At 46.2% G+C, this 20373-nt stretch overlaps 1 protein-coding gene across 2 annotated transcripts in view; it reads right to left on the bottom strand.

The window, feature by feature from the left end:
• Positions 1-554: 554 nt before the first annotated feature.
• Positions 555-20373, bottom strand: part of LOC139376981 (histone acetyltransferase KAT6B-like) — an 88205-nt gene continuing 68386 nt past the window's right edge. For both annotated transcript variants that reach the window (XM_071120013.1, XM_071120015.1), the window contains 5 exons: positions 14137-14368; positions 8354-8513; positions 6603-6854; positions 4601-4862; positions 555-4464 (listed from right to left, as the gene is read on the bottom strand). In XM_071120013.1, coding sequence (XP_070976114.1) covers positions 755-4464; positions 4601-4862; positions 6603-6854; positions 8354-8513; positions 14137-14368 — 4616 coding nt within the window. In that variant the 3' untranslated portion in view covers positions 555-754. The remainder of the gene's footprint in view (positions 4465-4600; positions 4863-6602; positions 6855-8353; positions 8514-14136; positions 14369-20373) is intronic.

The following is a 20373-nucleotide window of genomic DNA, read 5'->3' as shown; positions in this document are numbered from 1 at the left end:
AACAAAATATAGTTTCATCTTTCTCCCCCTGCTTTGTAAGCGAGGGGAACCTAACAAAAGGCCAACATGTCTTTAAAATGTCTTGCTATTAAGCACAACACTGTTACTAATGGAGACCGAAGACCAATGCATGCTAATTGTCACTTTACAAAATAAGTACAATAATTTAAAATATACAAAGGCATGAGTATAGTACAAACTAATCGTCAGCACTGTTAGACAGGTACACTGAACAGGTTCTAGGAATATCCACTTAAGTCTGTTTGTAGCAGGCACATTAGATGGCTTCATTTTGATGCTGCTACATAACTACACTCACACTCTCCCTCCAGGTGATGAAATCTCTCGCCCGTCTCCCCCCCCCCCGGCCCCCTACCCTGCCTTCCCTACGGACTGAACAGGGGAACTAATACTAATTAAATAAATGTTCATCTTTATGACGTAAGGCTTCCCATCTGTTAGGAACAAAAATACTTTGACATAGATAGATAGTAGCTTTTTGTAGAAAGTTTGCTTGTTGATCAAACTTGATGCATTCTTTCCAAGTGCTGGTTTTTAAGTAACTATTAACAAAATTACAACAAACAAACATTGTCAACAACCAAAAAGGCCAGATGTGTGCATCAGGGACTAATAGTAATAATAATTAATAATGCACATTTGTGTGATTTAAACATCCAGTCAGATTGATTCAGTCTGTCGGTAGTTACCGTTTCGTTAACTGTTAGTTAACTGTTGTGTTAGTAACCGTGGGTTACCGTCTGATGAAAGGCCCTTTGAGTGTCTGCTTGGACATAGGTCCGGCGTTGGTCATGTATCCATGGTGACCAGCTGAAGAGAACCTCATGTTGCCGTGGGGCGGAGCCTGCATGGGCTGTTGGGGGTATGGTTGCGTTCCCATCATGCCCATCTGCATAGAGGCGTACTGGGACCCGGGCGACTGGTTCATGTAGGCCGCAGCCATCTGTTGACTCGACATCTGGCTGCCGGGGTAACCACCGTTGACGCGGTAGCCATTCATGGCGTGGTTGATGGCGGCGGCAGTGGGCATGTTCACAGCGTGGTTGTAGGAGGCTGGCATGATGTTGACCGTGCCCAAGTTCATGCCCCTGGGCATGGCAGCAAGTGTCCGGGATGAGGGGGCCTGCATGGAGACTGTCTGGGGGGCCCCGTGGGCATGGCTGTACATCTGCTGCTGGTGGGCGGAGTGACCAGGGGCCGCTGACTTGGAGCGTATGGAGATGTGTGTGGGGCCCCTGTGTCCCCCAGAGGCCATCTGAGCCTGTAGAGTCCGCTGGGAGGGGGTGATGTTGGGGATACCCATGGCGTTGCGTTGCAGCATCATCTGAGGGGAGCTAAGGGGGTGGGAGGAGGGCGGAGGGGGTGTCATGGTGGCCTGTACTTGGACCTGGGAGGCCCCAGGGTGAGGAGTGACCCCGTGGGGGACATGGGGATGTGGGGACTGGGATAGAGACACCAGGCCAGAGTGCTGAGAGTGCGATGACAGGGAGGCACTGTTTGTATAGGATGTGATGGTGTGGGGGTGGGAGGCTGAGTGGGGGTGGGAGGCTGAGTGGAGGTGGGAGGCTGAGTGGGGGTGGGAGGCTGAGTGGGGGTGGGAGGCTGAGTGGGGGTGGGAGGCTGAGTGGGGGTGGGAGGCTGAGTGGAGGTGGGAGGCTGAGTGGGGGTGGGAGGCTGAGTGGGGGTGGGAGGCTGAGTGGGGGTGGGAGGCTGAGTGGGGGTGGGAGGTTGAGTGGGGGTGGGAGGCTGAGTGGGGATGGGAGGCTGAATGAGGGTGGTTGAAAGGCAGCGAATGAGAGTGGTCGATCAGGGTGTTGGTCAACTGTTGTAGTTTGGCCAGGCTGAAGGTGGCCGAGGGCTGGGAGTAATGACCGCTGCTATAGCCCTCCTGGTTCATCCTGTCGTAGAAGCTGCTCAGGTTGGAGCTGCCTGAATCTGGGCTGTCAGCTAGCTGCATGGGCACTGTGAAGTTGGTGGGAATGACACACTGTGCCATGGTCTGCTGCTGACAGTGGCTGTGCTGGCTGGTGCCGTGTTGAGTGTGAAGGGTGTGTTGACCGTGCTGGCTGAGCTGATTGTGCCGTACACTATGTAGCTGGCTGTGTGCAGGGTGTGTGTATGGGTTGTGTTGCGTTAGCTGGCTGTGTTGATTGTGTGGCGCACCGTGAGGCAGACTGTGTGGAGTGATTGTTTGTCTAATATGGCCATAGGGGTTGTGTGGGATTGTATGGCTGTGACTGTGTTGGCTGTGACTGTGTTGGCTGTGACTGTGTTGGCTGTGACTCGGTGGTCTCTCCACCACTCCCACACAGCCCTGTGGTGACTTGACGTTGCAGTGCTGCGGGGAGCTCAGGCTATTCTGCTGAATCATACCACAGCTGCCAGGGTTGACGGCACAGCTGCTCTGCGCCAGGCCGCTAGGGGGGAGGGGCCCGTAGGAGCAGCTGTTCTGAGAGGGACCCCCGGCCCCACCGCAGATGCTGCCCCCCAGAGTGGAGTCATAGGAGCTGGGGTTCTCGTAGTTCTCTGTGGTGCTCTCAATGGAGCCCAGGTCACTGAAGCCGCTGTCCACCACCTGCTGGGACGAGTGGTCTGACACTGACGACACATCCATCATGGGGCTGGTTGCCATGTTGTGGAGGGAGGAGGGGACAGAGATTGAGGCGTGGTCTGGGCTAATCTGGGTGTAGCCTCCACTACTCTCCAGGATGGACACAGCCGGAACGCTGCCTCCACTACTCTCCAGGTTGGACACAGCCGGAACGCTGCCTCCACTACTCTCCAGGATGGACACAGCCGGAACGCTGCCTCCACTACTCTCCAGGGTGGACACAGCCGGAACGCTGCCTACACTACTCTCCAGGATGGACACAGCCGGAACGCTGCCTCCACTACTCTCCAGGATGGACACAGCCGGAACGCTGCCTCCACTACTCTCCAGGGTGGACACAGCCGGAACGCTGCCTCCACTACTCTCCAGGATGGACACAGCCGGAACGCTGCCTCCACTACTCTCCAGGATGGACACAGCCGGAACGCTGCCTCCACTACTCTCCAGGGTGGACACAACCGGACTGCTGACGGAGCGCACTGACTGGCTGGGGTGTGAGTGGGCCGAGGACAGGGGGCTGCTGTGGTCAGACTGGGGGCAGCCTTCGTCCAGCGAAGTTAGGGTGTGAGGGGGACTCTGGGGGGTCACGTGGTGGGTGTAAGTCTGCAGGCTCCGGCACACCTCCTGGGTCTCTCTCTCCACACAGTCCTGGTGGAACACAGAGCTGACGCTATCTGTCTCTGGGTCGCGCTCCGTCTCCTGGGTGAGGCTCTGTACGGCCTGGGCCGTCTCCTGGTCCACATCAGGCTCAGGGTACACCGGGGGATCCATCTCCTCTCTGTTCTCCTCTCTGTCTCTTAGTACGACAGCAGGACTCAGCGCTCCAAGCCTCTCTCTAGCGTTCTGTGTCTGCTGTGGCTGGTGAGGAGCCTCCTGACTGCTGCTCTCTGAGTCAACAGGGTGGTCAGAGACTACTGCTACTGCTGCTGATGTTGTAGGTGCCTGTTCCTGGATATGTTTGCTTCTCTCTTCTCCGGTGTTGGCAGGCTGCTCGCACCTATAAGCCACGACTACAGACTCCTCCTCCTGACATTGTTCAGAATCCTCACGGTTCAGATGTAGAAAAGCCGGTGTGATGTAGGACTGGGCTTTAGGAGGCTCTTTACAAGGCCCTGGCTCCAGCTGCTGCACGTCTCTGTGTTTCTCCGGCTCTGCTGTCGACTCAATGTGACTTTCGTCTTCATCGTCCGCATCCAGGTGCGTGGCCTCTTCCTCCTCAGCTGATCGTTCAGTGCTGTGTTTCAGCTCTTTGGGTGGAGACAGAGAGGGGGATGGAGAGGCCCCGTGCTCCTTGTCCTGTGGGTCATCCTCTGGTGGCTCTGACACCTCCTGACTGTTGTCACGACTGGGGGAGCTGACGGGGGAGCAGATGGGGGAGCAGGCAGGGGAGCAGGCGGGGGAGCAGGCGGGGGAGCAGACGGGGGAGCTAGCTCTAGAGGCTATAGGGGAGGCTACCAGAGAACAGGCCATAGGAGAAGTCACAGGAGACAACCCAGGGGAGTGCCCTTCCTCCATGGGACTTTGGGGCTCTGAAGGCTCCAAGGCTAGCTTCTTGTCCATCTCCCGGCTGGCCAGGCCTCTGCCGGGCTCTAACCCTGCCTCCGTGATGGGAGAGGCCTGGTCCAGCTCCTCCTTTGGCTCTTCGGCCTGGATGTGGGGCTCGTCGGCCTCCAGCGGCGTCTCCGGGGGTGTGTACAGGTTCAGCTTGAATCCCATCTTCCTCTCCTTCTTCAGACGCCATTTTGGAGGCCCCCGTTTCACTCCTTTGGGCCAGCCCTTCTTGCGCTTTACTGCTCGAGGTCCGCCCGGTTTCTTCACTAGCACACCGGCCCCTAGAATGTAGAAAGAGAAAACGTCATTAGTGATGAGAAAATTGGTGTTGTGTGAATTATGTTCACATTTTAAAATGTACACGGTCAGTATAGATAGTAAAGAAGCTTTAAAAAACCATCTGAAAGATTCAGTTACCTTCGTTCCAGTGATTGTCTCTGTACATGTTTTTCTCTAGCCGTGGACGACCTCTGCGTCTCTTTACTGGTATCCTAAGCAGCTCCTCCTCCGTCTCTCCCACCCTGCAGGTCCTCTCCAACAGGGGCCTCTCGTCCGACGAGTTGGCAAACGGTTCCTTCAGAACCTCCGTCGTCTCCGAGATGGTCTCAGTTGTCACACTGCTACTTATCCCTCTCCTCTCCTGACCTCTCTTCTTGAGGACCAGAGCTCTCTCATCTCTCTGGAACACACAGATCAAACGTCAAACACAACCTTTCCTGGACAAAGATTAATCCTAGGAATGGACTAAAAAAAGTACTTTCTGAGCACAACTGCTCTCCAACATAACCTCCTCTAAACTCTTTCTGAAATTTACTAGCTACAGAGAGGGCAATACTAAAGACTCTGGTTAAATGTCTGAAGGGAGAACCTCTTCCTAAATTCTTGTTCTGCAATATGCAATATGCTCCAAGCAAACGATGTGAGCCTCAACGCTTGAGCAACTCTTTCCCACAGATGAAGGCTGCCTGGTTGAGAACCCCAAATGAGACCGGCAGAGTTAACTCGGATCACAGGCCTCTTTCTACATATCATCTCGTTTTCCACTAACTGAGTATCACAACAGACCAACCCTGGTCCTCCAGTACACCCTCGACAGACCAACCCTGGTCCTCCAGTACACCCTCGACAGACCAACCCTGGTCCTACAGTACCCCACCCGACAGACCAACCCTGGTCCTCCAGTACACCCTCGACAGACCAACCCTGGTCCTCCAGTACCCCCCCTCCCCGACAGACCAGGGTTGGGCTGTTGAGGGGTACTGGAGGACCAGGGTTGGGCTGTTGAGGGGTACTGGAGGACCAGGGTTGGGAAACACAATCTGGTGTATTATTATCTTCACCACAAGGGGGCAGTTGCCTATAGACAACACAGATGTTAAAACAAAATTGGAGGGGTTTAAATTAGCCATGACCACTGACAATAGAACAAGGTTCAGTCTGTCTGCCATGAACACTGACAATAGAACAAGGTTCAGTCAGTCTGTCTGCCTTAGACTTGACCACTGACAATAGAACAGTACTGTAAAGTACTTAAGTAAAAACACTTTAAAGTACTACTTAAGTAGTTTTTTTTGGGAACAGGGTATATGTACTTCAATATTTATAAATAAAATAACATACTTTTACTCTAAGTTTTCCCTCACACCCAAAAATGTGAAATGCTGAGCAGGACAGATTTTTTTTATTTAAAAAAAAAATTCAGGCACTTAAAAGAGAAAATCCCTGGTCATCCCTACTGCATCTGATCTGGCAGACTCACTAAAGACAAAATATTTGTTTGTAAATTACGTCTGAGTGTTGGAGTGTACCCCTGGCTCTCAGTGCATTTAAAAAAGAAGACAATTGTGCCGTCTGGTTTGCTTCATATAACGAATTTGACATGATATATACATTTACTTTTGTATATTAAGTATATTTAAAACCAAATACCTATAGACCTTCTCAAGTAGTATTTTACTGGGTGACTTTCACTTTTACTTCAGTCATTTTCTATTAAGGTATCTTTACTTTTACTCAAGTATGACAATTGGGTACTTTTTCCATCACTGACAATAGAACAAGGTTCCGTTTGTATGAATGCTAGAAAACAGTCTCTACAGCACCAGAGAAATCTGGTTATGTACTGTTTATCTGCTGTACTGTCAGGCCCAAAAAGAGGCTCAACATTTCACTGCAGTCAAGAGGATTCACCACATCCCTCTCTCTTAGTTTGTAGACAACACATCTTAACATACTAAGCCACAATATATAATGATTGAAAACAATTTAATTTATGAAACTATTGCACAACATCCCATTCATTTCCTTTGTTTTTCCATCCCTATGTCAAGACTACAATCAGCCAATCCTACGGGACAACAGCAGTCACCTGACCCTGCAATTGCAGCCATGTGACAAATAACACATTTCTAGTGGTCACCTTTCTCTTGACTCCAAGTACGGTGTGGGCCTTTGCTAGGATGGGTAGCGACCAATCAAAACCATCCTCATCGTCCTCACTGCACTCCTCAGAGACGTGCAAGCCTTGTTCTCCGGCGGCGGGGCGACGCTGGTAGGTTCTGTAGGGCTTCTTACTGTAGACCTTAGTGGGAGGACGAGGGTGAGTCATCAGGTAGACCACCTCCCTCTCCTCCTTCTCCCAACAACTAGCCTGCTCCTTAAGTCGCTCAGCCTGAAATTAAACACCCAGATCAACAGACATTATTACCATCTCGGAGAAACACACTGGCAGGCAGAGACTCAACATCCTCATCCGTAAGGGGAAATAAACAGCGACGCGTACGGAAGTAAGTCTGCCTTAGACTTGACCACTGACAGTAGAACAAGGTTCAGTCTGTCTACATGACTGTTGCACAACAGTCTCCACAGCACATGATTAGTTGATTATTTGACACACACACACACACACACACACACACACACACACACACACACACACAGGTTTGAATGTGTCAAGAACTACAACGCTGCTGTTTTTTTTTAATGCTCAACAGTTTCCCGTGTGTATCAAGAATGGTCCACCACCCAAAGGACATTCAACCAACTTGACACAACTGTGGGAAGCGTTGGAGTCAACATGGGCCATGAGTCCATGCCCCGACGAATTGAGGCTGTTCTGAGGACAAAAGGGGTTGCAACTCAATATTAGGAAGGTGTTTGCGAATGTTTTGTACATTCAGTTTTTAGTGTCCCCTCTAATTTCTGATATTTTTTCAATTTGAATTGTATTATCAGGTATACGTTGATATTGAACACTGCTGTACCTGTTGGGTAGGGCTTTGATATTGAACACTGCTGTACCTGTTGGGTAGGGCTTTGATATTGAACACTGCTGTACCTGTTGGGTAGGGCTTTGATATTGAACACTGCTGTACCTGTTGGGTAGGGCTTTGATATTGAACACTGCTGTACCTGTTGGGTAGGGCTTTGATATTGAACACTGCTGTACCTGTTGGGTAGGGCTTTGATATTGAACACTGCTGTACCTGTTGGGTAGGGCTTTGATATTGAACGCTGCTGTACCTGTTGGGTAGGGCTTTGCACGTTAAGCATTTCACTATACGCGTGGCAAACAAACACAATCTGAATTAACATCATGACATTTCAATCACCATGATGATGACGTGACTAGACTGCCTCTTCTTGTTGATTGGATGTGTGTGTGTGTGTGTGTGTGCGTGTGTCAAAGCAGAGGAATAATTTGCTGTTAAGCAACCATGGAGAGATTGCATTTCATGGAATATTTAGTACTATTAATTATGTAGTGAACTGATTTGGGGCAATTTTGCACCACATTAAATGTCTAGTGACAGTGAACAGGCTTTGCCCATTAATGTCCTTGGTTTGAACTCTGAAAGCTAACCAAACAATACATTTGACAGACTGTAAGGGGGGGGTAGAATGATCACACAGCCTCAGCTGAAGATACTGACTAAGCCTATAGAACTAGAGCAGAGATACTGGGTGTGCAGGGTTTTGTACCAGCCCAGCACAAACACCTAATTTACCTAATCATGTTCTAGACCAGACTGAAGACCGTGATTAGTTGATTGTTTGACTGGGGTTTTAGTGATGAGCTGAAACAACAAAAACACTGCATATCCATTAGCTCTTGAGGAGCAAAGTGGAATAACACTGTGTATATGTGGTGTGAGTCTTCACGAGACTTACATCCATCTCAGCCTCTCTCTCCTCCTCAGACAGGACAGAGTTGAGGGCCACAGCGGGGGTCCAGTGCAGGGCGTCAGGGTCGACCTGGTTCAGCCTGGGGGTGACTCGCAGCTTCTCCATGTGTCTCTGGATCAATCGCTCTCTTCGGATCACCACAAACCTAGAGTAATAAATCAACAAGATAAAATCAATCAATCTATACTGATTCACTACATCAGGGCAGTCGAACCCTCTTTCTGGAGAGCTACGGTCCTGTGGGTTTTCAGTCCAACCCTCTTTCTGGAGAACTACGGTCCTGTGGGTTTTCAGTCCAACCCTCTTCCTGGAGATCTACCGTCCTGAGGGTTTTCAGTTCAACCCTAATTGAACACACCTGATTATACTAATTAGCTGCTCAACAAGACCTTAACTAGCTGAATCAGAACTGCTAAATTAGGGTTGGACTGAAAACCTACAGGACGGTAGAGCTCCAGGAAGAGGGTTGGACAGCCCTGGTCTACATGGATCACAGATTCACTACATGGAGCAACAGATCTTGAGGAAAATCTGCTCCAGAGTGCTCAGGACCTCAGACTGGGGCAAAGGTTCTCCTTCCAACAGGACAACAACCCTAAGCACACAGCCAAGATAACGCAGGAGTGGCTTCGGGACAAGTCTCTGAATGTCCTTGAGTGGCCCAGCCAGAGCCCAGACTTGAACCCAATCGAACATCAGTGGAGAGAACTGAAAATAGCTGTGCAGCGACGCTTCCCATCCAACCTGACAGAGCTTGAGAGGATATGCAGAGAAGAATGGGAGAAAGTCCACAAATACAGATGTGCCAAGCTTGTAGGGTCACACCCAAGAAGACTCGAGGCTGTGATCGCTGCCAAAGGTGCTTCACAGTACTGAGTAAAGGGTCTGAATATACCTACGTAAACGTGACATTTCAGATGTACATTTTTTTTTAAAATAAATTTGCAAACATTACTAAACACCTGTTTCTGCTTTGTCATTATGGGATATTGTGTGTAGATTGATGAGGGAAAAAATGATTTAATCCACTTTAGAATAAGTCTAATGTAACAAAATGTGGAGGGGTCTGAATACTTTCCGAATGCACTGTACATACACACAAATATCATACCCCCAAGACATGCTAACCTCTCACCATTACAATAACAGGGGAGGTTAGCATTTTATATCATACCCCCAAGACATGCTAACCTCTCACCATTACAATAACAGGGGAGGTTAGCATTTTATATCATACCCCCAAGACATGCTAACCTCTCACCATTACAATAACAGGGGAGGTTAGCATTTTAGATCATACCCCCAAGACATGCTAACCCCTCACCATTACCAATAATTAGGAGAGGTTAGCATTTTATATCATACCCCTAAAACATGCTAACCTCTCACCATTACAATAACAAAGGGAGGTTAGCATTTTAGATCATACCCCCAAGACATGCTAACCTCTCACCATTACAATAACAGGGGAGGTTAGCATTTTATATCATACCCCCAAGACATGCTAACCTCTCACCATTACAATAACAAAGGGAGGTTAGCAGTTTTCTGGGGGTAAGATATTTGTGCATCTGTAACTTTCTCAAAATGATTCATGATTCATTCAGGAAATATATGATATTCCTGTTTACAATAAAAGTGATTCTAAAATGACACATTACATTATTTACCCTTCATTTCTATTGGGCGCAAAATAATCTGAAACACAACCAAATGCATCCAACAGAGTTGATGTGATCATCGTGTGCTATGAATGAGGCAAAATACTACACTTTTGACTAGCACATCTACCATGCCTTCAGAAAGTATTCACACCCCTTGACCTGTTCTACATTTTGTTGTGTTACAAAGTGGAATTATAATGGATATGTCATTTGTTTGTCAACGATCTACCAACAAAACTCTGTCAAAGTAGAAGAAAAATTCTAACATTTGTGGGGAAAAAAAACAGCATAAAAAAATTCAAACAGTAATATAAAGTATATTGATTAGATTAGTATTCAACCTCATGAGTCAATACATGTTAGAATCACATTTGGCAGCGATTACACCTGCATTGCTTGCTGTTTGGGGTTTTAGGCTGGGTTTCTGTGCAGCGCTTTGAGATATCAGCTGATGTAAGAAGGGCTATATAAATACATTTGATTTGAATAAAGCTGTGAGTCTTTCTGGGTAAATCTCGACAGCTTTCCAAGCCTGGATTATGCAACATTTGCCCATTGTCTTTTAAAAATTCTTCCAAGATCTGTCAAATTGGTTGTTAATCATCGTTGCTAGACAACCATTTACAGGTAAATGACAACCAGAAGGTCTTTCCATAGATTTTCATTCAGATTTAAATTCAAAACTGTAACTCGGCCACTTAGGAACAATCACGGTCTTCTTAGTAAGCAACTCTAGTGCGGATTTGGCCTTGTGTTTTAGGTTATTGTCCTGCTGAAAGATGGATTTACTCTACAAGTGTCTGGTGGAATGCCGACAACCAGGTTTCCTACTAGGATTTTGCCTGTGCTTTAGTTCCATTCAGTTTATTTTTTTTATCCTGAAAAACTTCCCAGTCCTTAACAATTACAAGCATACCCATAACATGCCTCCACCATGCTTGAAAATATGGAGAGTGGTACTCAGTAATTGGTTGTATTGGATTTGCCCCAAACATAACACTTTGTATTCAAGACAAAAAGTTAATTGCTTTGTCACATTTGTTGCAGTATTACTTTAATACCTTGTTGCAAACAGGATACATGTTTTGGACAATTTTATTCTGTACAGGCTTCCTTCTTTTCACTATGTCAGTTAGGTTATTATTGTGGTGTAACTAAAATGTTGTTGATCCATCCTCAGTTTGTAATATCACAGCCATTAAATTCTGCAACTGTTTTAAAGTCACCTTTGGCCTCATGGTGAAATCCCTGAGTGATTTCCTTCCTCTCCGGCAACTGAGTTAGGAAGTATCTTTGTAGTGTAATTAATAACTTCACCGTGCTCAAAGGCATGTTCAATGTCTGCTTTTCTTTACCCATCTACCAACAGCTGCCCTTCTTTGTGAGGTGTTGGAATACTTCCCTGGTCTTTGTGGTTGAATCTGTGTTTGAAATCCAGTGACTGACTGAGGGACCTTACAGATAATTGTATGTGTAGGGTTCAGAGATGGGGTAGTAATTCAAAAATCATGTTAAACACTATTATTGCACACAGAGTGAGTCCATGCAACTTAAGCACATTTTTACTCCTGAATGTATTTGATCTTGCCATAAACAAACAAAAAAAAGGGTTTGAATACTTAGAGACATTTTCAAAAAACATAATTCCACTTTGAGTCATTGTGTGTGACAAAAATTCCACTTTGAGTCATTGTGTGTGACAAAAATTCCACTTTGAGTCATTGTGTGTGACAAAAATTCCACTTTGAGTCATTGTGTGTGACAGAAAACATATCTAAATGTAATCCATTTGAAATTCACGCTGTGACAACAAAATGTGTTAAAAGTTAAAGGGGTGTGAACACTTTCTGAAGTGAATTTGTCCCAATACTTTTGGTCCCTTACAATGTAACCCTCAGAAATAGCCTCAAATTAAAGCTGAGAGTTTGCACTTTAACCTTTAACCTCATCATCACTGTGTCATTTCACATCCAAAGTGCTGGTGTACAGAGCACAAACAACAACAACAAATGGTTACTCTTCAAATACTTTTGGAGCTCACTGCACTGCCCATATTGTCTTTTCACACACCATCAAATACATTTATTTCTATCCCGGACTCTTGACATTGCACCTTCTAATATTTCTATATTCCATTATTTATAATTTTTTTTGATTTTGCGTGTATTGTTGTAAATTGTTAGATATTACTGTACTGTTGGCGCTGCAGTAGGAACACAAGCATTTCGCTACACCCGCAATAACATCTGCTACATATGTTGTATGTGACAAATAACATTTTATTTGATCCTATGTCAGCGCAGAAACGTGGTAATTAACTACAATGACCATAATCCACTGGGCCAGTTTTTTTCCGGCTCGGACAGAGACAGAGAGAAAAAGCGACGTTTCAATCTCGTCAAAATCTGTCAATAATAAGACCAATGCGTTTCTATGGGCTTATATCGGACCTGACAAACGATGGAATATTTCCTATGTTCTGGCTTCGGAATTCCCATTAACCCCCTAAGATCCGTTTACTGAAACGTTGATTAATGTGCACTGTCCCTGTAAAAAATAAAATAACCTCCAACTCAAGGTCGATGTCCATGCGGAAATCTAATTAGCATAATATAAACATCTGTATCGTAATCAGTCAGTTTAAAGGGATATCTGTTTTTTAGCCTTGGATGCATCTCAATCCACCGCATGTCGCACGTATGAAAGGTGACAGAGTTAGATCGGTGTTTGTCCGACCACGAGACAACCCGGAAAAAATTGGTCTTCTCACGAAATCGTCGATACCGTCTGAACGGTTTAACCGAAATGACCTGAAAAAGTACTTAATCGCCTAGCACTAGTTTTAAAGATAATTTACAGCCATGGCTTATGTTATGTTATTTTGCAAATTCTAACAAAATCAATGTGGGCCCCACGCCATGACATTTATTTGAGTGAGTGAGAGTGAGAGTGAGAGTGAGAGTGAGAGAGAGAGAGAGAGAGAGAGAGAGAGAGAGAGAGAGAGAGAGAGAGAGAGAGAGAGAGAGAGATCGGTCCATTATCTTTTCTAAATACTATATATATGGTTTTAATCATTTAAGTTTACACTGAACATGTTTTACCATCCCATTTAAAAAAAAAATGTATTTAAATGATTTTAAAAAAAATCATATACTCTGGAGTGGCCCACTAATACAGGGGAAACACTGAGTATATTCTGATTACCACAAACCTAGAGTAATAATCAGCAAGATCGATCAATCAATCAATCTATTCCGATTACCACAAACCTAGAGTAATAATCAGCAAGATCGATCAATCAATCAATCTATTCTGATTACCACAAACCTAGAGAGGAGCAATCATAAACTGTCAAAAAGCACCAGCTTTCAAAAATATGTTTTAGTTATGCAACTGAACATCAATCGATATCTTCTGATCACAACAAAGCTAGACAGAAATCATACACCAATTAATCAAACAATATATCTTTTTTTTTATATTAGCAATTGTCAGTAAGTACTGTCAAAGTGCTTAAACAGTAAACCAATAACAAAAAGACCATCTGTATGAGAATAAATCCATGATGCATGATGCATGGCATCCATAAAGCTGAAACAGAGGATTCTCATGATGGAATAGCAGCAGGTGCTCTTCTGTCGGTCTGTCACTTGACCAGACTCTGTCAACATTTTGCTGCATTAATGGAGACCACGTTCAAAACAACCGACAGACAGATGTCGGACAGACAGGTGTCAGAAAGGAGGGAACACGTGCAGACAGACAGACAGACAGACAGGTGTCAGAAAGGAGGGAACACGTGCAGACAGACAGACAGACAGACAGAGACACACAGACAGACAGACACACAAACAGACAGACACACACAAACAGACAGACACACACAAACAGACAGACACACACAAACAGACAGACACACAGACAGACAAACAGACACACAGACAGACAGACAGACAGACAGAGACACACAGACAGAGACACACAGACAGAGACACACAGACACACAGACAGACACACAAACACACAGACACACAAACACAAACAGACAGACACAAACAGACAGACACACAGACAGACAGAGCAAGTGTGTGAGTTAAGACTGACCTGCCGTCCTGTCTGTCAATCATGCGGAGGTTTTGGAGAGTAGCAGTAATGTCATGTGGGCACATCCCAGTGGCCTTGCTTATTCCTTTAATGCTGATGTGTTTATCTGGCTGCTTATAGAGGTACTCCACCATGACACTTTTCCAATATGCCAGGTAGGATAAGCGACCCAGATCTGACAGAGGCTTCTCTGGGGAGCCAGCTTGTCCTTCCTGCCTCGTGAGAAGGTAACCTGAAACAGACACATTCAAACAAAACAAAATGACGTGAGAAGATGAAGACATAACATGGAAAAGACGCAGTAGCTGACCTAAAATGACCTATTATAACAAAACAACAATTTTGTGAGACGGTAGGTAACCTAAAAAAGACACATTCAAATGATGTGTGGGCTCCTCTGGCCCCCACTCACAGAGGTTTCTTCTCTCTTCAACTGTTGTCCTTACCTCGATGTTGAGCTCCCCATCTCTCCTTGCCCTAGATCCACAGTGACTAGCCTAACTTATCAGGAACTGAGACTCGACTGTTGCTCTCTACCTACTTCCTTAGAAATATAATAATGATAGTGGACAGACAAGACACTTTCTGTAATTCCCCTCGTCACTGCAATAATACACATACTCTCCATCATCCTAACCAACAACAAGTTATTTCTACTAATATGCTGATTATGTATAATCTACGAGGAGCTATGCGTTTTACGGAAAATAATGAACTACGTGGAAGGTAGGTGTGACCTTCCACAGAGTTGCATTATTTTTCAGAGGACACATAGAGCCCCGAGTTGATTATCCCCTTTCATAGTGTAACGACCCTGGGTTTACAAGCTCGGATATCGACTCTGCCGCTCGAGCGTGCTTTTGCGGCACAGTCGATGAGGACTTCGGGCTAGAAGGTCGAGGGTTTGAGACATGCTCCCTGACGGTTTCATTAAAATACCATGGATATAATTTAACACATTTGCTGGTAGAAATGTGTTCAACGTCCCCTGGAGTAACCAGCTAGCAAAGTTTGACTAGATAGCTCCAGTAGTTGCCGTGGTAACCAAATACACAGGCTTGCTAGTTTAGCTAACCAATAAGAGAAGAACACTCTAGGAGATCCGATGTATAATGACAAACACCACGGGTCACTAATTTATATAGTTTGGAAGGACACAACAGGTGTCTGTAATCATGGCTGCGTGTGGCTTGATGTCATTGGTTGATTTACAGCTACAAGCAAAACATATAAAAAGCATCATTGATACAATAATAAAAAAAAATAAATGATTAACTAACATTCTTATATGGAAACGGTACATTAATGATATTTTTGTTCTATGGAGGGGTGATGCAAAACAGCTCCAGGGCGTTCCCATGCTTTTCTTAACTCCTGTTCTGAGCACCTGAGATTGACTATGCAGTCTGACACACGTCAAATCAGTTTCCTTGATCTTTTGATTTCGTGTGAGGATAACGTTCCATACACTGATCTTTACAGGAAACCTACTGATCCTAACAGTTTGTTGAGGGCTGATAGTTGTCACACGCTTCTCTTGAAAAACAGTTTACCCTACAGCCAACTCTGTCGAATCAAAAAAGATAAGATTGACAGAAATCAGACTGAGATGCAAAGAAAATTCAAGGAGAGAGGGGTACAAAAACGGTCATAATAATACTGCCATTGAGAAAATCCCAAACAAATCGAGACATGATCTCTTTCAAGGACAGTCTGGCAAAAATAAGCATTCTCGCGTTCTAACTACGCGCTATTCAAAGTGCTCTGAATAAATTAAGGGAATCGTTCAAACAATGGCACATTCTAAAATCTAATGACAGTATCGGTAATGTGTTTTCAAACCCACCCTTGGTTGTATTCTCGCAGGGCAGAAATCCCAGAGATCAATTGGTAAACTCTGATTTACCACCCCCAAAATACACCCGCACAAACAAGTCTATTTGCGCCTCTACCCGGATGGAAACTACAAGTTTAATGGCTGTGCTTAATACAATGGCACTTACAAATGTAGATCCTTCAAGCACCGTCAAACAAGGAAACAAATCCCAATCAAAGGTGTTATCACATGCTTTACAAAGGCAGTTATTTATCTTGTCCTAAAATGAAGCGCAAACTGAAAGTAAGAATCTTGGAGCATCGTAGCACAATTAGGTGCAAAAACACGACTTACCCAGTTGAGGGCCACTTTTTGGAAGTGAACCACTATTTCGTCCCTTCGTTATATCGGCATCGAACATGTCACCCTCCCTAGGAAAGGGGGTGACCTCGACAATTTATTGTTAAAATGAGAGGCTGCCTGGATCTGAAATCTTTCTTGAATTTGGTAGCTCAAGTTGACCAGTAGTGTGTGCCACAGAAAGTATTTGACTCTAGACACAAAATTAAGGAAATCCCCCCCCCCTTCTATTTTGGGACTGCAAGGCCTGGCACACTTCTGAATCTTTTTGGGTGACCTATCATGCCCTCTGATGTGTGCCACAGGAAGTATTAGACTCTAGTCACAAAAGGAAGTGGTTATTTCCAACTATCTCGGCCATATATACTATTCTCAGTCTCGGAGGGAAAATCGCAGAATTGGAAGATGACAAGGGGGTTATCTTCCCTAAAATAAGTGTGGATCACCTGAGGCCTCATATAGAGGAGACTCTTCGGATCCCTCATAAAATAAAATCAGCAGCCTCCTCAGCCACCACATCAGCATCCTCCACCTCCTCAGCCACCACACCAGCATCCTCCTCAGCCACCACATCAGCATCCTCCACCTCCACAGCCACCACACCAGCATCCTCAGCCACCACACCAGCATCCTCCACCTCCTCAGCCACCACACCAGCATCCTCCTCAGCCACCACATCAGCATCCTCCACCTCCACAGCCATCACACCAGCATCCTCAGCCACCACACCAGCATCCTCCACCTCCTCAGCCACCACACCAGCATCCTCCTCAGCCACATCAGCATCCTCCACCTCCACAGCCACCACACCAGCATCCTCAGCCACCACACCAGCATCCTCCACCTCCTCAGCCACCACACCAGCATCCTCCTCAGCCACATCAGCATCTTCCACCTCCACCACACCAGCATCTTCCACCTCCTCAGCCACCACACCAGCATCCTCCACCTCCTGAGCCAACACACCAGCATCCTCCACCTCCACAGCCACCACACCAGCATCCTCCACCTCCACCACACCAGCATCCTCCACCACACCAGCATCCTCCACCTCCACCACACCAGCATCCTCCACCTCCTGAGCCACCACATCAGCATCCTCCACCTCCTGAGCCACCACATCAGCATCCTCCACCTCCACCACACCAGCATCCTACACCTCCACAGCCACCACACCAGCATCCTCCACAGCCACCACACCAGCATCCTCCACCTCCACCACACCAGCATCCTCCACCACACCAGCATCCTCCACCTCCACCACATCAGCATCCTCCACCTCCTGAGCCACCACAACAGCATCCTCCACCTCCACCACACCAGCATCCTCCACCTCCACCACACCAGCATCCTCCACCTCCACCACACCAGCATCGACCACCTCCACCACACCAGCATCCTCCACCTCCACAGCCACCACACCAGCATCCTCCACAGCCACCACACCAGCTACTGATATAAACATGTATGTATGTATGTATGTATGTATGTATGTATGTAATCTTGTCAGGTTGATCAAATCAAATCAAATCAAATTTATTTATATAGCCCTTCGTACATCAGCTGATATCTCAAAGTGCTGTACAGAAACCCAGCCTAAAACCCCAAACAGCAAGCAATGCAGGTGTAGAAGCACGGTGGCTAGGAAAAACTCCCTAGAAAGGCCAAAACCTAGGAAGAAACCTAGAGAGGAACCAGGCTATGATCCATTTATATATCTCAGTACACTTACAGGTACATCCTTCCAGGTGTTGCAGAGGCTTGGGGAGGAAAATATGTATATGTGCTGTTGTTTAGAATCGGCCCATATCAAATCTTTTATCGGTATCTCCACAGAACTGGTCCAAATATGGAGCTGGAAAGTGAGGTAAGACTGTGTTGCACATACAGTATATGTAAAAACACTATGTGTGTGATTCATCTGTATTTATAAGGAAAACCTAAATGGCTGTTTTCCCCCCATGTAACAGATTTACCTTCACTGCCTTTCATTTTTCTTCTTCTGTCAGACCATCAATGCCTACATGTTCCATCTGGTGCATAAACTTTACCAGGCAGTCAACCGAGCAGCTTTCTACATTGACACCTTTAAAATGACTGGCACTTGGGGGAGCAAGAAATTACAACTTAAGGTCGGTTGGATTATTCTCATAATATTATAACTGACAGATTCTGAACTCAAGCAACTGTATCCTTGCTCTTTTTAAATTTCAGATTGATCCAATGATGTACAAGTACATTATTGGCATCACCAATGAACACAACCGCTGGACTGTGCCGGTAAGAGCCGCTGAGGCACTACTAAGACATACACACATAATACAGAATATACACTGCTCAAAAAAATAAAGGGAACACTTAAAACAACACAATGTAACTCCCAAGTCAATCACACTTATGTGAAATCAAACTGTCCACTTAGGAAGCAACACTGATTGACAATAAATTTCACATGCCGTTGTGCAAATGGAATAGACAACAGGTGGAAATTATAGGCAATTAGCAAGACACCCCCAATAAAGGAGTGGTTCTGCAGGTGGGGACCACAGACCACTTCTCAGTTCCTATGCTTCCTGGCTGATGTTTTGGTCACTTTTGAATGCTGGCTCACTCTAGTGGTAGCATGAGACGGAGTCTACAACCCACACAAGTGGCTCAGGTAGTGCAGCTCATCCAGGATGGCACATCAATGTGAGCTGTGGCAAGAAGGTTTGCTGTGTCTGTCAGCGTAGTGTCCAGAGCATGGAGGCACTACCAGGAGACAGTACAGTACATCAGGAGACGTGGAGGAGGCCGTAGGAGGGCAACAACCCAGCTGCAGGACCGCTACCTCCGCCTTTGTGCAAGGAGGAGCAGGGGGAGCACTGCCAGAGCCCTGCAAAATGACCTCCACAAATGTGCATGTGTCTGCTCAAACGGTCAGAAACAGACTCCACGAGGGTGGTATGAGGGCCCGACGCCCACAGGTGGGGGTTGCGCTTACAGCCCAACACCGTGTAGGACATTTGGCATTTGACAGAGAACACCAAGATAGGCAAATTTGCCACTGGCGCCCTGTGCTCTTCACAGATGAAAGCAGGTTCACACTGAGCACATGTGACAGACGTGACAGTCTGGAGACGCCGTGGAGAACGTTCTGCTGCCTGCAACATCCTCCAGCATGACCGGTTTGGTGGTGGGTCAGTCATGGTGTGGGGTGGCATTTCTTTGGGGGGCCGCACAGCCCTCCATGTGCTCGCCAGAGGTAGCCTGACTGCCATTAGGTACCGAGATGAGATCCTCAGACCCCTTGTGAGACCATATGCTGGTGCGGTTGGCCCTGGGTTCCTCCTAATGCAGACCTCATGTGGCTGGAGTGTGTCAGCAGTTCCTGCAAGAGGAAGGTATTGATGCTATGGACTGGCCCGCCCGTTCCCCAGACCTGAATCCAAATGAGCACATCTGGGACATTATGTCTCGCTCCATCCACCAACAGACTGTCCAGGAGTTGGCGGATGCTTTAGTCCAGGTCTGGGAGGAGATCCCTCAGGAGACCATCCGCCACCTCATCAGGAGCATGCCCAAGCGTTGTAGGGAGGTCATACAGGCACGTGGAGGCCACACACACTACTGAGCCTCATTTTGACTTGTTTTAAGGACATTACATCAAAGTTGGATCAGCCTGTAGTGTGGTTTTCCACTTTAATTTTGAGTGTCACTCCAAATCCAGACCTCCATGGGTTGATACATTTGATTTCCATTGATCATTTTTGTGTGATTTTGTTGTTAGCACATTCAACTATGTAAAGAAAAAAGTACTTAATAAGAATATTTCATTCATTCAGATCTAGGATGTGTTATTTTAGTGTTCCCTTTATTTTTTTGAGCAGTGTACATGTGAACACATACACGTGTGTAAAATGTCATTGTATACTTGCAAATTATAATCTTAAGTGTAACATAATTCTGTTGGGGAAAAATCAAATGACCATCACATTTTTTTTCCCAGTTTGCTGAATGTGTTCTGAAGGAGGAGTCGATTGTCTTTACAAATACAAAGATGTTAACATCAGGAGAGAAGA

The sequence above is a fragment of the Oncorhynchus clarkii genome, chromosome 20, assembly GCF_045791955.1.
Source record: "Oncorhynchus clarkii lewisi isolate Uvic-CL-2024 chromosome 20, UVic_Ocla_1.0, whole genome shotgun sequence".
In the NCBI taxonomy this organism is placed as follows: domain Eukaryota; kingdom Metazoa; phylum Chordata; class Actinopteri; order Salmoniformes; family Salmonidae; genus Oncorhynchus; species Oncorhynchus clarkii.
The sequence above is the reverse complement of the archived record's forward strand: the minus strand, read 5'-3'. Positions and strand labels throughout refer to the sequence as shown.